Source organism: Pteronotus mesoamericanus, unplaced genomic scaffold (assembly GCF_021234165.1).
Source record: "Pteronotus mesoamericanus isolate MK-2021 breed Mesoamerican mustached bat unplaced genomic scaffold, CSHL_Meso_final contig_56, whole genome shotgun sequence".
NCBI classification, from domain to species: Eukaryota; Metazoa; Chordata; class Mammalia; order Chiroptera; family Mormoopidae; genus Pteronotus; species Pteronotus mesoamericanus.
The window spans coordinates 6,156,811-6,174,689 of record NW_026555201.1 but is presented as its reverse complement, the minus strand read 5'-3'; the positions used below and the strand labels follow the sequence as shown (position 1 = coordinate 6,174,689).

Genomic DNA, 17,879 nt, shown 5'->3' with positions numbered 1-17,879 from the left:
TCTGGTGAAGATAGCAGCACAGGTAAACATGGCTTGTCTCATCACACAACCACATCAAAATTACAGCTAAAATATAGAACAATCCCTCAGAACCATTAGAGATCGAGTTGAATGAAAGTCTGACAACAACAGAATTAAAGAAACTACATCCATCCAGACTGGTAGGAGGGGCAGAGATGCAGAATGGGTTGGTCCCACATCCACATGCAGTAGATAAAAATTTGGGAGGGATATCATGGGAGTGAGGATTCGCAGCCCCACACCAGGCGCCCCCAGCCCAGGGTTCCAGTGCCAGGAAGATAAGTCCCCATAACTTCTGGCTGCAAAAAACAGCAAGGATTGAGTTGTTGGAAGAAACTTCTCAAATTCCAAACAGCTCCTGCTAATCCACACACAGACTTACTCAAACTCACTCCCTCTGAGCTCCAGCACCAGGGTAGCAGCTTGAAAGGCACCAGTGGCATATGGAGAGAAACTAAAGTGTCTGGCATCAAGGCAAGATCTGTGGGACAGCTTTCTCCCAGGCAGAAAGGCAGGCAAAGGCCAATGTCCCTTTTCTGAACCCTTCCACAGAGAGCCATAGAGCCAGCAGGCTGATGCCATATCTGAGACTCATCAGTCTACCTTATCAAAAAGAAAATGCCTTATTGAAAAGAAAATGTTTCTATTCGTAACACAAGTAACCTGTATTTATTAATCTTAATCTGTACTAGCTCTGTTTCCAGCAGTTACTAGAGGGAATTTCTAATTGAAGTCTTTGAGTCATAGACAGGTGTTATTTGCTTTGTTTATCTCTAATGAACTCTCAACAAACATTCACTTTCAGTAAAGTTTCTTGAGCCCCCTACTATGTTACCACAAATAGACCTTGTCCTATTTTATTCCATCATATTCTATTACTAGAAATCCAATTATATTTTATTCTTTATTACTTTAAACTAGTTTGTAGTTCATAAGGGGAATTTCTCATGATGGCAATTAGCAATTTGGTGTAATCTCTGCCCACTTCACAATTATTGGAGATTTCTAACATGAAATAAATGTATTTTTATCCAGGAAATTCTAATTTTGCAAAAGGTATTTTCCTTTCTTGTCTCTCAAATCCTTCAATTATAGTAGAGTAAGGAGAAAGTAGTAAAGGCTGACTTTTTCAGGATGCCCAGCTTAATATTCCCTCTTTTTCATATCAATGACTGCCAATACTCTGACAAGATCAAAGAAGACGGAGTGCCCTGCAAAGGCAATGTGGTTTCATGCATTCTTCCTACCCTTCCTTTCCACTAATTTCAGGTATTGACTTCAGCAGGGACCCCCGACTCACACACACAGATTGGCCCTGCACTTGCACAGAACTGTGGAGATCCTCATCTGGCCAAGCACCCTCCACCATATATGGAAACACCTCAGCAGTCTAGCTCGTTGATGGCAGCGCTGTGTGTCTGCCACTGATACCATCACTGATGCATTTCTAGGACCTCTATCTTTATTGACAGGCATCTTCTGGCCATTCGGTGTGTATTACTCAGACGCAACAGAGATGATCCTGTAAAAATTTTAGAGTGGAGGCAACAATGCTTTCAGTGTTTTCCATTTAACTGACGTAGCAACAGGGAACAGATTCTGAGATTTGGGACAAATGCCAAATAACTGTATTCCGTAAATGCTAGCACCTTACATATCACAACCCCTCTCCACATACTTACTAGGCAGCCACTCTCTGAAGGTGGAGAAAACTGTCTTAAAAAGATAATCTGCTCCATCCTGAAAGGCTAATGCTTAAACTCAGGAATCTTACTGCCTGGGTTCAAATTCTTGCTTTGCCTTTTAAAATGTTCTGTAGTTTTCTCACCTCTAATTAGAAATGAGAATAGTACCCACAAATGTCAGGCACTTGCAGTACTAACCAGCACACATGAATGTTACTGCAATTAATAAAACACTCTACCATTTTATCATGTCTTTTAAGTCCACAAGAAGTCTTGTTCCTGTGAGGCTCACTTGTTTATCCTCACACACCTGAGACGCTGAGAGCAGAGGGATGGCTTTTGTTTTATAGATCAAAGAAACAGAGCTGGAAAGAGACTTAATCTTTGCCCAACAAGTCAACAGAGAAAGTTGGTTGAGAGAGTAGATCATGCAGAAAGTCCTTATTTAGAAAGGGCACTGAAAAACAAGTTTACCGAAAAAAGAAATACCCAAGAGTTGGCACATGGAATACACATTAACCAGGTCACATAGAACACGGTGGCAATAGAAGTGTCAAAGGATCAAAAGGAGTTGGAAATGTTGAGGGGAAAGCACATGTATAATGAAAGCCCAATGGATTTACTAGAATTTCAAAGTCACCTGCAGTTTTAAATAGTTCATTTCAGGGAAATGTTTCACATGCCTTCGACATTACGTGTGTATTGGACATTTGAGTTAATAAGGTTGAATATATGAAATATTTAAGCTGAGGATGTAAGACCCTTGAAACCTTAAAATCTTAAAAGCCCTACAACCCTTAGAGTTACAGCATCAACTAAAATGGAAAGACTGACATGGAATCCTTTTCCTTCAATGAAAAATGATTTGGAATTTGACACATATACCTTGTGCTTCAAATCTAATACTACTCTTTGTGTTTATTGAGGTGGAGGAAGAGGTGGAGGAGGAGCTGTTAAGCTGTGCAAGGAAGATTTTTGAGTTTTCCAATTGCTTTGGAGTAGATATCCATTCATTTTTTGATGCCAGTATTCTTTTCTTTTTTTTCAGCATTTTATTATTGTACTTTATTTTTATTCTTAAAAGTTCTTTACTGGATATTTTTCCATCACCATTTAGTGCCTTACACCCCCACACCCCACTGCAGTCACCACACTGTTGTCCATGAGCCCTTTTTCCTTTTTGTTCATTCTCTCCACCCCCTCACGTCCCCTCCCATGGCCGTCATCTGCTCTCCATCTATGAGTCTGTCTCTGTTTTGCTGGTTAGTTCAGTTTGTTCATTAGATTCCACATATGAGTGAAATCACATGGTGTTTGTCATTCTCTGACTGGCTTATTTCACTTAGCATAATGTTCTCCAGGTTCATCCATGCTGTTACAAAGGGTAGTTTTCTTCTTCTTTTTTTTACAGCCAAGTAGTATTCCATTGTGTAAACGTCCCATAGTTGTTTTATCAACTCGACTACTGAGGGACGCTTGGGCTGCTTCCATATGTTGATGATTGTAAATAATGCTGCAATGAACATGGGGGTGCTTATGTTCTTTCTAATTAGTGTTTTGGGTTCCTTAGAATATATTCTCTGAAGTGAGATTGCTGGGTCAAAAGGCAAATCCATTTTTAATTTTTTGAGGTATCTCCATACTGTTCTCCACAGTGGCTGCACCAGCCTGCATTCCCACTAACAGTGCAAAAGGGTTCCCCTTTCTCCACATCCTCGGCAGCATTTGTTTGTTGACTTATTGATGATAGCCATTCTGACAGGTGCGAGATGATATCTCATTGTGGTTTCAATTTCCATTTCTCTGATGATTAGTGATATTGAGCATCTTTTCACATGTCTATCAGCCATCCGTATGTCCTTTTTTTGAGAAGTGTCTATTCAGTTCCGTTGCCCGTTTTTTTAATTGGGTTTTTTTTTGACGTTGACTTTTGTAAATTTTGGATATTAACCCCTTATCAGATGTATCAATGAATGTGTACTCCCATTCTGTGGGTTGTCTTTTATTTTGTTGCTGTTTTCCTTTGCTGTGCAAAAACTTTTTAGTTTGATGCAGTCCCAATTTCTTACTTTTTTGTTTGTTTCCCTTGCTTGGGGAGATATATCTGATAAAATATTGCTATGAGCAATGTCTGAGATTTTGCTGCCTATGATTTTTACGGTTTTGGATCTAACATTTAAATCTTTGACCCATTTTGAATTTATTCCTGTGTGTGGTATAGGAAGGTGGTAGAATTTCATTTTTCTGTATGTATCTGTCCAATTTTCCCAACACCATTTATTGAATAAACTATCTTTAGCCCAATTTATGTGCCTGCCTCCTCTGATGAATATTAATTGACTACAAAGATGTGGGTTTATTTCTGGGCTCTCTATTCTTTTCCATTGATCTATGTGTCTGTTTTTATGCCATTACAGTGCTGTTTTGATTATTAAGACCTCAGAGTATAGTTTGATTTAGGTAGTGTGATTTCTCCAAGTTTCTTCTTCTTTCTGATGCTTGCATTCTTTATAATCTCATTTTGGTATTCTCCCCAAATTTTTCAACTCCTGACTTTTCCTTTCTCTCTAGATATGGCAGCAGAGGGAAATTCTATGAATATACCTTGTGTTCTTCCTAACTGTATGCCTTTGGATCTAACATTTAAATCTTTGGCCCGAAGTGTGGTACAAATGCTTCAAAGATGGTCGAGAATCTGTTGAAAGTGAGCCATGTTCTGGAAGGCCTACAGCAAGCAGAAACCTGAGAATGTTGAACATGCATAGGCTGCAATCAACAAAGATCAGTGACTAACAGTGCGAGAACTAGGAGCTGATCTGGGGATTCCAAAAACTACTGTGTCTGAGATTTTGAGGCAGAATCTTGGCATGAAATATGTTGTGGTAAAATTCATTCTGCGGCTTCTGCTACCAGAGTAGAAGGAACATCATGCTGCAGTTGCTAATAACTTGATTAAAACCGCTACCAATGAACCAGATTTCCTCAAGGTCATAGCCAGAGATGAATGGTGGCTCAATGTGTATGGCTATGATCTGCAAACGAAGGTCCAGTCGTCCTAATGGAAGCCACTTGGTTCTCTATGACCAAAGAAGACATGGCAAAGATGCAGCAAGATCAAGACTATGTTAACTGTGTTTTTGATTAGGAAGGTGTTGTCCATCAGGAGTAAGCCCCTCCAGGCCAAACAGTTAATAAGGAGTACTACCTCAGTGTTCTTCCTTGGTTGAGAGATGCAATTTGATGAAAAGAGCTGCAGCTATGGACAACTGGTGATTGGCAGCATCATCACAACAAAGCACCTACTCATGTGTCATGTCTCCTGCAGAGTTTTTTTTGCAGGACATTAAATCACCCAGGTGGCTCAGCCCCACTACAGCCCAGATTTGGTGCCCTGCGACTCCTGGCTTATCTCAAAACTAAAATCATCTTTGAAAGGGAAGAGATTTCAGACCGTCAATGAGATTCCGGAAAATATGACAGGGCAGCTGATGGTGATTCCAACAAAGGATTTTGCAGAATGTTTTGAAAAGTGGATGAGATGCTGGGAGAACTGTGTATGGTCCCAAGGTGCCTACTTTGAAGAAGACTGAGGCGTCATTGTCCTATGTACAATGTTTCCTGTATCTTCTTCAATAAGTATCTCTATTTTTCATAGTACATGTCTGGATACTTCCTGGACAGACCTGGTGTATATCCATTGAGAAAGATTCTTGATATGAAACATTCTCTAGAAATTTTTTGTTTTTGCTAAACTATACTTTCTAACCCTTTCTTTTTCATATCTAAGCTAAATAAAATCTTTTCGGTTCACATTGTTCACTTCTTTTAAAAAACAATCTTATCTGTAGTTCATAAGCACCAATCATAACTAATTCTCAGATCTCTGAGAGAAAATTAAAATTCCAAGCCGGAGCTGGGGAGCATTTGGCTTGATTAATTAGCAGGGCATCCTAAAAGACATCTACATATGAAGTTTTTATCAAACATTTGTCCTCACAGATCCTTGCAATGGAAATGTTATTAATCCCAATCATTTTGGCAGGAAAATGAAGCCAGGTTAAATTAGCAAACCTAGTTTCTGAAGTCAGTCTTTGTCAACACCAAGATCAGAATTCAGAAGTTGGCTGAGAATCATATAATCCCAACACCTCCCTTTCTTTCCATCTAAGTGTCTAATAATAAAACCAGGGAAAGGATATACAGAACACTTCATCAGCCCAAGATCTCTAGAGTGCTTTTTAAAAAAAATTTTCCGGGTGGCATCACAGAGAATGTGGTATTCCAAAGAACTTTTCAATTTGGGAGTTTTTAACATATCCTTTTCGCCTTAATTTCTCTTTGTTCAGTGTTTTGTCTTAAGACCCAGACCTCTTTGTAGTCCATCTCAAAGGAGTATATTTTCATTTTCACAGAACTATGTATTTCAAATACTTAAAATGCCCTTGAGCTAAAATAAATACTTAACCAAAAATAAAAATTAAAAACCTCTTTGAGGCTGAGAGAAAAATCTTCTGATAGGAGGTACCAAGTATCTTTGGCTCTTTTGGAATGACTTTTCAACCTTGCCTTGGGCATGTTTCTGCGTTACAGAAGAATGCATTAGCTCCTGGTTCTTGGGAGGCTCACAAAGCCAGCCAAAAAAGCTTTCTTCAGCAGTCCTCTGAGACAGAATTTTCAAGGAAGGGCTTGAAATAATAAACAGTGTCTTCCCTTCCATGCCCTCTAAAAAATAATTAGCTTTTTATTTTAACATTTTAAAGAGATATGTGGTTCAATGATACATAAAGGCCAGGGAGGATATCTGTGTGCATTCAGCAACCCTGTTTTCCAAAGGACTCCTGTACAAGATGCTCAACAGCCTCAGCTTTGTACTAGGACAGCTTCTGTTCTCTAGGTATTGAAATTTGTTAGGCAAGTTGGAGCTAGAGCTCAGAAGGGAAAAACAAGGTGAATGGAGTGTCCAGTGATGAAGTCTTAGAAGTAATCACTGTGCATGAAAACACAGCTAAGCAGGTGGTGTGGACACATAAAACACCAACGTCAATGAGGGACTATATTTTAAAGAGGCACCCCAACTGAACATATCCTAATGAACAAAGCCATTTGGCTTTGCCCATTTTGTAACCCATATCAACGTCTGGAAAGCTCAAAAAGGTTTCCACAAGTGTCAGTCAGGGCCGGCAGTTTAAGAATTTTACCTGTGAGCTTTATCTCTAAGATCAGGTTCTACCTTTCCTCCCCCACCTGCCTTGCACACCCTTTCCTAAAGCAGCTGTCCAGTGGGGAACTGATGGGCCTCAGGGCAGGGACTGGGTTTAGATCTGGAGCGTTCATTTACTGCCTCTGTGATCCTGAGCTAATTATTCTGAGTCCCAGCTCTCATTTGTTAACGATGGGATTAGCAACACATCCCCCACAGGGCTGCTGCTAGAAAGGAATGGGGATAATGTGTTTGACTCCCCAGGAAGGGCTGCATAAATCTTCATTTTCTCAGTTCTTTCCTCTTAATTTAATGGAACTTGGGGACGGATTACCTCTTACTCTGGTTTAGCCATGTGTGTCACTGACGTATAGAGTGTGATAATCAATTACGCATAATTAGCAATCAATTTCATGTGGATTTTATCATGACATCCGCTGTTAATCTCTATTAGAATTTGCTTTGCGGTTTTTAAAATGCCAAACTTAATGCTGCCAAGCTAAGGCATCATAAATTAATATAGGACAAATAATTGTTTTCCTCCTAAAATCCACCATAACCTTTTGAGACTTTGGTATTAGGAGACGGGCTTAACCCTTGACACCACTGTTTTATGATGAACTCTCTAACAGCGTGATGAAGGCAAATTTTGTTTGGAATGTTCCCTCTAACCTTTTGTGTTACCATTTTTCTGTTTTTGCCTTTTGCTTTCCCATTAGAGCACTGTTCATTTTTACTATTGATTTGGTTTTCTCAGGGAAAGTTACTTTCCTGTTTCTTTTTGTATAAAAGTAATATATACCCATTGTAAAGAAAAACCATCTACATTATATGTCACTACTGTTAATATCATCCCTGATCTCCACATTTACTCTGAGAGGCAGAGAAGGAGCTGTTACCATCTCCACCCCACTGATGACAAAGATGATGCTGACTACTAAGGTTTATTAGGCATCTACATGTCCGACACTGTTCTGAATGTTTTACTCTCGCTTAACTCAGCTTTATTTTTCCTTTCAGCACTTATACCTGCTGTACTACACATTTATTTGTTTACTGTCTGTTTCTCCTCACTAGAATACAAATGCCTTGAGAGGAAGTATATGGTCTGCTTTTATTCACAGCTATGTCCCCAGGACATCTAAAAGTACATGGCACAGTAGCAGGCATTCAAAAAAAGTTTGTTGAATAAATAATCTTTGTAACAATGTCAGTGGGCCTCATCCAATCTGCTGAGGGTCTGAGGTTTGAAGAAAACAAAAGGGCTGAGTAAGAGAAAGTGCTCTCTCTGCCTTACTGTGTTTGAGGTGAGACATGGTCTTTTTGTGCTTTGGACTTGAACTCAGGCTAGAACCTACACCATTGGCTCTCCTGGTTCTTTCTTAGGCCGTTGGACTTGTATTGGAACTATAACCTGGCTCTCCAGCTTGTTGAATGTATCCATCTCTCCCTCTCTCTCTCTCTGCATGTGTGTATATATCTATATATCTATATATGGTATAGGTATTTATGTAATATATAAATATATTTCCATCCCATTGGTTCTGGAGAACACAGACTAATAAAGATGCCCAGATTGGCTAAGTAATCTGAAATTCAAATACAAGTTTGCTGTCTGCCAGCCCATGATTTTTGTTTCTTAAAACACAGTGCTCTGTTTTCTTAACCTTACTTTGGTTCTCTTTCAAAATTAAACTCAAAAGAAGTTAAGTAGTGGACTAGACTCAGAATGTGAGTCTGAGGATCTTGGTTTACCCTTTTATTTTTCAGCTCAGTGAGTTCCATCTGTTAGATCATTTAAATCAACATTTCTAAGAAGTCAGGTTGCCACTGAGCGCACGTTCAGTTTTTCACCTATGCTTTTGTTAAAGAAACTAATGACGTTGACAAAAAAGTGTAAGTGAGCAGGTGATAAACTGTGTAAGTGCTTTGTGTTGTTAGGGAGGCATTAATATTTAGAGATTTTTGTTAGAAAATGGTTTCCCAAAAGTATGGCACAGACATAAAATGACAGTAAAGGGCATGGGCTCGGGACCTGGACTTGAGCTCCCACTCCACTTACTACCTGCTGAATAACCTGGGGCAAGCCTCTCTGAGCCTTAGCTCCCTTTTCTGTAAAATGGGGAAAATGACAGAAACTACCTCATAGAGATACTGAGATTACATGAGATAATGCAAGTAACGTGCTTAGCAAAAGAACTAGCACATACATAATAAGCATGCATACATGTTAGCTACTCGGATAGGCATGGCTAGTTACCCACAAATACCTCCCCTTCTCTCTCAAATGAACAGACTCCCCAATTTGTAACTGGTTAGCAAAGAGCTGGTCAGCCAACAGACTCTGATTCCAGGCTTGCATGCAGCCCGGTGGAACCATATTCTAAGTTCCGGCCAATGGGGCATAGCTGAAAGTGCTAATGAGACTTTCAGTAGGTCTCCTTCAGAGACGGGCGACCTGCCCCCCTTTCTCTTCTCCACTTCAGGAATGCAGATGTCCTGGCTGGAGCTCTAGGAACCAACTTGAATTATAAGGACAAAGGTCACAACTAGGTTGCTCTTAACAGTGGATCAGGAGGAGCCTGATTTTGGATGGCTTTATGGAGCCTCCATACCAGCCCTGGGCTGCCAATCTCTGAACTTCCTTTATGTGAGAGAAACTATAAATCTCTGTTTTGTTTATGTTATTATTTGGAGTTCCTGGCACTCAAAGCCCAACTAATCCTAACTGCTGTAGATGGCCCTTATGGTCTTAGAGTCCAAGTGGATGCTTTAAACCATAATGAGGCTGTTTCTGCAAATAAGGGAAAGGTTGAGGAAGAAATATAGAAAACGCTTCCTCCTCTTCCAAATGGCACTCTGATGTCACCATCCTCTCTTCCCCACTCAGAAGTCCAGGCCTTTATGCCTGATGCACAAAACCTGTACTCAACAGATCTGAAAAACTTGGTTCATACAAAGGTATAAGAATCTCTTCTTATTATTCCCGGGTGTTTATATTTTATTTAAGGGAAAGTTTTCTGGTATGTTTGGAATAATCAACAGGCCTATGGGAGAAATATTTTTGGGAAAAGAAGTCCACACGAAAGGCTGCTGCCCACCAGTAAGGTTGACTATAATTTAATACAAAGCTCTCCACTGGTATAAGGAAGTTCATGTACTCAGAATGTTTACTTTCAACTCCCAAGGAGTATCCAGGACTGAGAGAAAGGAAGGAGTGAATATCTGTCTGAAAAGGCAATTAAATAGCATTCTCAATTCCCTGAAGCTACTTACTTTATACCTGTTATTTCAGTAATCATTATTACATCATCACTTGTACAACATTCTATGCGTGATGCAACTCAGAAGGTTATTTGTTTATGACAAGTCAGTGGCTGAATAAGAAATCTAAACTACATTCTCTCAACTTCTGGTTCACTGTTCAAATTACTCCTTACCTTTTCTAGTTTTCTGAATATAGACTGAATATGTATAATGGACATATTTCATTTGAATAAGATGGAATTTGTATTACCTGAACTTAAAGGATAAGAGAAACCAAAGGTCATCTTTCAGTGTAAAAGGTGTGTGTGTGTGTAATATGAAGGTGCTTTTCCTGCAAAATATGACCTCTGACCTCAGCTGAGCATGCTGTCTGGTTAAAGTAGGATTTTTTCCCCAAGAACTCAAAGGGCTCTACAGACTAATTAAAAACTCATTGTTTGTCTCTTCTACCCTTTAATTCCTCAGCTGATTCTGAGAGGTTAAATGATTCTGACAGGGTTATTCAAACTCTGGTGGTCATTTCTGGAGCCTGGCTCCTTCAGGAATTCAGACTAATACTGATGAGAGTGTTGAGGAGATGTCAGCTTACTTGATTCACCTATATGTACGGTCTGCTAAATGTCTAAGTGCATTTAATAGCTGAATCCAGGAAAAATTTCACTATACACATCTCTCACTGACATTAAACTTTCATAACATTCTACTGACTTCTCATAGTCAACGATCAAGTTTATCTTTGCCACAATTGTTTTGGCTAGTACGACTAGTTTCAGACCCTAATCAACAGGCTCTTGTCTCTGATGCCATGACAACCATCAGATTTATTTTTAAACAATGCTCAAGCAAAGGGAACCACAAGGAAAATGCCATGAAGCCCTCATCTTAAAATAGGTCAATGGAAGATGACCTTTCTTTTCTGGAAGTCTCAGAGGCACAATGCTATTTAACTTTTAAATTCTAAATCCAGGATTTCTAGAAATGGTTGATAACTTAGGTTATCAAAAATTAATAAATCACAGGCTAATAAATGGCCTTTATCATCAAAAATTCTACTTCATTAGGTATTTTTTTAAACATGGATATAACCTTAACATGAGGCTTTTTTACTTTGCAAAGTTAAAAGTTTCTGAAGAAGGAACTAATGCACTGAAATGTAAATTAAATTAATAAGTATGTGCTACATAAAAATGTAAATGTATTACACATGTACAAAAAAAAGGAAAGTGAATTTTATAAGAATATCACTAATTTCATAAACGTTTAAAACTATGGGTTCTTTTAATTAGTATCAATGGTGTCTTAGAAACACTTTAATTCACAAAACTGCATTTTCTGCACATGGATTTTTAGAAACAAACAGAATTTGTAAATCAAGAAATATTTTAATGCTAAGTTTCAGGTTTAATTTACCTATAAAGAAACATTCAAATAATCTTATGCAATGAAAATGTAAATATCTATAGTTAGAACAAATTAGTATTATTCATTTCTCATTATGTTATTCTCTCTTATAAAATAAAAACTCATTAAATTCCTCCAAAAGAAATTTGCATTTAATAATACAATCATTAAATGTAAAAAATTTACATAGGCATATGACTAATTCCAACTTGCAACCTCATTGGTTTTGGGTTTCTTAATCAAATAATTTCAAATTATTTAATTTCTTATGATTATATGCAGTAGCCTGAATAAAATTTAAATTCAGAAAAGCAAATTATTGACAAAAAAGATACCTCCCCCAAAAGTAATTTTAATATAGTAAATCATTAACCAAACAATTTAACTGAAATGGGAAATAAAAGAAATTAAGTAACAAAATAAAGCAACTCTAAATTTCTCAAATCCCAGAATGGTTAATTTAAGAATGGTAACAATTTAAAACAAAATATCTGGAAATGAACATACGTCCATATTACATTTAATCCAACCAATTAAATAATGTCATATTAGAACACCTGTAATCTAATTTCTTGATGTGTGGTAACCACATATACATATGGACGTGAATGCAGCCTCCCCAGGTTGGAGGGAGTGGCAAAAGAACATCGCAGTATGTATCTACCCACTTGGTTCATCACTTCAACCAAGCAAGCATCCATGAACACCCTCGCTTGGAATGAGTTCTAATAAATGCAGTATTTCTGCAAATCACAATTCCAAACCAAAGATTCTTTCAAAAGAAGAAAGATTATGTGCTTACCGTATACAGCTCGTTAAGAACTTTCATTAAATCCTCATGAAGTTGAAATGCAATCTCTTTGCTCTGTAATTAAGAAGAAATTAAGAAAGAATATTTAAAAATGTAATAGAAACTTGTTTCTAAAGTTATTTGCATCTTAAATCCACTAACTAAAAATAGAAGAATGTAACATGTAACACAACAGAAGGCCAGCATGCCCTAATCTTTGATCAAAAGGCCCTTTCTAAACACTGGGTATTTGCACCAATGGCCACCACAGGCTGGACAGAGGCAAAAAAGTGTCTAAATGGCTCTCTCAACATCCAAATCAGATTTTGTCAAGAAGAGAGAGAAAAGGTAAGCAGGGTGAAATATTATGCTTGCTTAGAAGTTGAGATGCAGAACTAAAGTCATCAAAAGATGCATTCTTGCACCCTGTCTCCCGTTTTGGTATTGTCGCAAAGGAGTTTTGCAAGTGTGATTCTCAAAAAGCTCAGTTAGAACCCAAAAGGGAAATTAATTCTCATTTTTCAAAATAACTATTTGACTGGCTACAATTTTACAAAAGCACTTCCAAAGCAATGAGGTCGTAAGGCCACTTACAGTCCACATAGTTACACCTCGGTGTTTATTATAATTATTTTCTTTTTTAAAAGAAGATTTTATTTTATTTTCAGAGAAGGGAAGGGAGGGAGAAAGACAGGGAGAAAAACATCAATGTGTGGTTGCATCTCCTGCACCCTTTACTGGGGACCTGGCCTGCGACGCAGGCATGTGCCCTATACTGGGAATCGAACCGGCAACCCTTTGGTTTGCAGGCTGGCGCTCAATTCACTTGAGCCACACCTGCCAGATGAATACTTTTTTTCAGCCAAATGGTAAATAATTGTAAAGAAAATCATATATCCAAGATTTTTTGTTTTGTTTTGGGTTCATTATGTAAGTCAGTTAGAGATTGGAAAAAATGTGCAAAGTGCCTTAATTTACAGCTTGAGACATTAACAAGAACGTCCACTGGTTTATTTAGGTTTTTGCCACTGGACTATCAGTATTAGGGGTAAGGGTTATATCTTTATCAGCTCTGTGACCCTGGTGTCCTTCACCATGCCTGGGCACAAGGCCAGGATGAGGATGAGGCAAGTGAGGCATGTGGGGTATGGAATTTAAGAAGGCACTCTCCTTCACCCTAGTCCAGGGCATGCTTGGGCACGTAGGAAGCTTCCAATAAACACTTGCTAGGCGAACCTGTAAACGAGCTGAAACACTGTGTTTGTGTAAGAGCTGACGTAGTTACTATATCTGCTGAAAGCTGGCCCCTGGTGAGAAGGCAGAAAGAAAGGGCCCAAAGACCACTCCTAAGAAAACATTGGGGCTGCGATGAAACAGTCCAGCTGTGAACACAAGGCCATTGGGTCAGGCCTCCCTCCAAAAAGGCCGCATGTGATGAAGCGAAAATTCGTGTTAGATAACAGAGGGGGGGGAAGATGACATCAGAGCACTACCTGAACTTTGAGAAATTCAAATTTGTTCATAAGGGATGCTGTCATTTATCAAGCTCCAAAAGCTTCTAAAATCTCTAAATTGAAGTTACAGATTTTATGTTTGCTCTGTCCCTGATATGTGAAGAGGTAGGCTAAAAATCACTCAAGAGTGAAAGGAAAGTCACAAATGAGCAAATGAAGCCAAATGAAACTCATTTTATTTTCCCTAAATCTTGGTTATTCTGACCGTATATATTACACTACAGTCTCCTATGACTTAAGCTTGGTGTTATTTTAACATCAGATTTCATTCAAGGATCCAGGCCACCAATTCAGAACTCTCTAATGGGATCAAAGGCCAGCAAGTAACTGCTCAGCTGCCCATATTTCAGGTAGCAAATCCAAAAAGAAAATATTTCTTGGCTAGGACTTTAGAGCAAAAACAAAAACAAAACCCCCTTAGGTCCAATTAGCCCCAAGCCAAAAATATTTAGGATCAGATTAAAGACAGGTTTGGGTGAGAAGGGCACTCCAAGCTATCCTAGGTCAAATACCTTAGAACAAACCAGAGGATTCTTTGTATATTTCAGATTTTACAAAAATTCAGGTAATGAAGTAGAAGGAATTCATCACAGACAAACTGTTCTGCCAAGCATACTCTTATACTTCGCTTTCACCTTTCCCCAGAGGTCTTGAAATATGAAAAATTTGTCTGGGAGGCAATATAGCATGATGCTTAACAGGTCTCTGGAGTCAGAATGCCTGGGTCTGAAGCCTCAAAGACTTTGGATTCCCTTGGACCTCAGTTTCCAGATCTATCAAATGGACACAGTCCTCATACCTATCTCACAGGGTCGATGAGAGCGTTAAACAGATGAAACACTCACACAGCACTCAGAATGGTGCCTACACACAGTAAACATCCCATAAATGTTATAATTACTTATTTTGTCCTCAGACACATTATAATGGCAACACCCTTGAGTGAGAAGGCCACATTGTATTTTTTTTTTTTTTTTTTTTTTTTTTGGCCTCTGAACACTTAATTCCATTGACTTCCCCACAGAAGTAAGTGCTCGGCAGATACGGGTTGATTTGGTTTTGATGTCCCTCTCAGTTGCTCTCGCCTTTAGATCTCCCTCCAAGTGACTCCTGATTTGGAAGGGCCCCGTGTATTGAGCTCCAGCCCTTGGGCATTTCTTACACCCCTGCTTCCTTGCCACACATACACTGAATTTACTTTTCTATATTCCATTTTCGTGGGGGTCCTACTACTGCTGGTACTGGATGAATTAATCCATCACCCACTACAAAATGGATAAACCGAGAGCCGAATACCAAGCCTATTTCTAATTGCTCTATTTATTGTCATTTTTGTGTTTCAGATTCCTCAAGCCAGCTTGATAATATATATATACAACTCATGAAAGAAACCCTTAAGGAGCCAAGCCCCAGTGGGAATTTTTGATTTCGGTGCAAAGTCGGTGAGGAGCTGCCCTCAGGCAGGCCCTCCAGCTATCTTCATGACTCATCACCAAAGTTCCTGCCTATCTGTTAGCTTGGAATCACAATCCAAACCCTCCAGGGTGCAGTAAATAACTTTGAAATTAACCTTGCCTTCCCACCACCAGTCCTCTAGTCTGCAAAAGTGGTTCAAGAACTGGACTGTGTCCTGAAGCACTCCTTCCTGTGACTTCAAGTGTGAAATATGAACCCACACACCCTTGCACTCACGGACACTTGGGCTGGACACTGCACCACCCCAGTCCTGGTCCCTGTCCTCGTGGCACAGAAACAATGAAAGGATCACCTCAGGCTGTCCCCCGCCCCCAACTTTAAGCATGTATCTAATTTATTACTGTAACAGTGAAAAACAATCCTTCTCCTAAATGCTACTCTACACCCCCCAAAAGAAGCAATCTTAAACCAAAACACACCTGCTGAGGCACCCAGGACGCTGGCACACTAAACTAATGGACTGAAACACTCCTTAGGAAATATCTGGATTATCAAAAATCCATCAAAATTCAATAGGTTAAATATGCCTCTGGATTCTATTTCATTACAATTTGAAAACAGTGACCTTTGAACAAGAACTGCAAAGTAAGAAAAATGATACTGGCATGAAGGAAAGCAATCAATGTTCTCTTTGTAGAAAAGAAAAAAGTAACTATGAAAGGATATATGTTTGAAATAAAGTATTTTCTATGTTACTTGAGATTGGCTGATTAAATTTACTTTTGCACAGAAAGGAGATTCCCTTCAACGGCTTCAGATATGGGGTTGAAAAAAAGGAAGAGTCCTCCCTCTCTCTATTAACATAAGCCTTGTTCAAATTATGGTAAAACTTCTAATCCATTTCAGTAGGATTCTGGGATTCTGACCCAAAAGGAAAAAATCATGATCAGAACTTCCATTCAGTTGACATTTATTGAATATCTCCAATGTGCAAACCCAGAGTTGAATACAAGCCTATTTCTAATTGTTTACCACTTACTGTCACTTTGATATTTCAGATACCACAAACATAAGTGCAAAATTAATAGTACCAAAGTTTTTATCTTTTTCTATGATAAAAATGAATTAAGTATACTGAACAATATTGGAAAAACAGAGACTAGAAGGACAAAACCACCACCATTATGATTTGATGTATTTCTTTCATTTCTTATTTAAATATAGGCATGAGTTGTAATCATTTTATAATAATAAAGTATCTTTTTCTTCTCTTTTCTTTCAGTTGCCATAAAATTTTCCAAGTATTTAATTTTCAGAACAATCATTATAATTGAATTCATCATAACCACCCAGCGAATGTATATTAACTATTCTTCTATTATGGTTTCCCAAAGTCCTACTCTTTCCCACTAATCATTCAATTATTTACTTATTCATTCAATTTCACCAATATGTTTTAACAGTCTGAACTATTATCACAAATGCTGGTCTAAAGGCTTATCTTTCATTTTGTGTTGTTTCCTTAATACAAATCCCCAGACATGAAATTACTAGGATAAACAGATTAACATTTTGAGGCCTTTAATACATACTATAAAGGTTTTTAAAGGGTTATAGTAAATTTATATTGCTGCCAGGACAACAGTGTCACTGAAATCATCACCTGGGGCTCACCCAAGGCTTGCTGCTGCTTCTTGAAGAAGCCACCAATCCTATCCATTATGGTTCATCCGTTTTCCTATGTCATTAGAATTTTAAAAATAAATAAAAAAAAATCTAATTACGTCCTTCCTTTTGTGAAAACCCATCAAACACTTGCTATATTTTTTCTGAATAGAGTCCAATTTTTTTTTTCACTCACCCATAATTTCCCCTGTCTAACTACTCCATCTTACATTCCACAAATCTCTGACCACACCCTTCTGTCTGGCCATAAACTGCTAGCCTGCAGGTCTCTGTGCCTTTCCCAAGTTGTCCCCTTTGCCTGGACTCTCCTTCCTTCTTTTGCCTGGTACAATCTTACATATTACTCTGTGAAAACTTTCTTGTAACTTTGCCTTGAGCCCCAAATAAAAAAAAATTATACCCTACCTTCTCTGTGATTGTATAGTGTATTATCCATTTATCACCACTCCAAGGCTATATAATTTAGTGGTTAAGAGTTTAAATTTTAAAATCAAACTGCCTATTTTAAACTATCTTGTTCCACTCTGTGTATCAGTTAAATAATTTTGTGAGACCTCAGTTATATCAATGGCAGAATGAAGATGTCAAGAGTCTCTATGCCACAGTGTTATTGGGGTGGTCCTTAATAAACACTTAACACAAAACCTGGCACACAGTGAGTGCGAAACTGATACTACCCATTATTATTATGCTCATCACATTTCTTCCTCATAAACATTGTTGCTTTGAGAGCAGGAAGTACATCTGAATCATCTTTGTATTCCCGGGGCCTTGTCTGGTGCCTGGCACATTAGATGGCTCATATATGTTTGTGGGATGAATGGGACCCAGAGCTGAGCAAGGCGTGGCTTTTGCCCTCCAGAGTTCACAGCCTCAGGGAGGAGCCAGAAGTGCCAAGC

At 38.5% G+C, this 17,879-nt stretch overlaps 1 protein-coding gene across 2 annotated transcripts in view; it reads right to left on the bottom strand.

Moving 5' to 3' along the window:
• Positions 1–17,879, bottom strand: part of SRGAP1 (SLIT-ROBO Rho GTPase activating protein 1) — a 251,609-nt gene that overhangs the window by 100,459 nt on the left and 133,271 nt on the right. For both annotated transcript variants that reach the window (XM_054580037.1, XM_054580038.1), the window contains exon 4: positions 12,377–12,439. In XM_054580037.1, the coding sequence (XP_054436012.1) occupies positions 12,377–12,439 (63 nt within the window). The remainder of the gene's footprint in view (positions 1–12,376; positions 12,440–17,879) is intronic.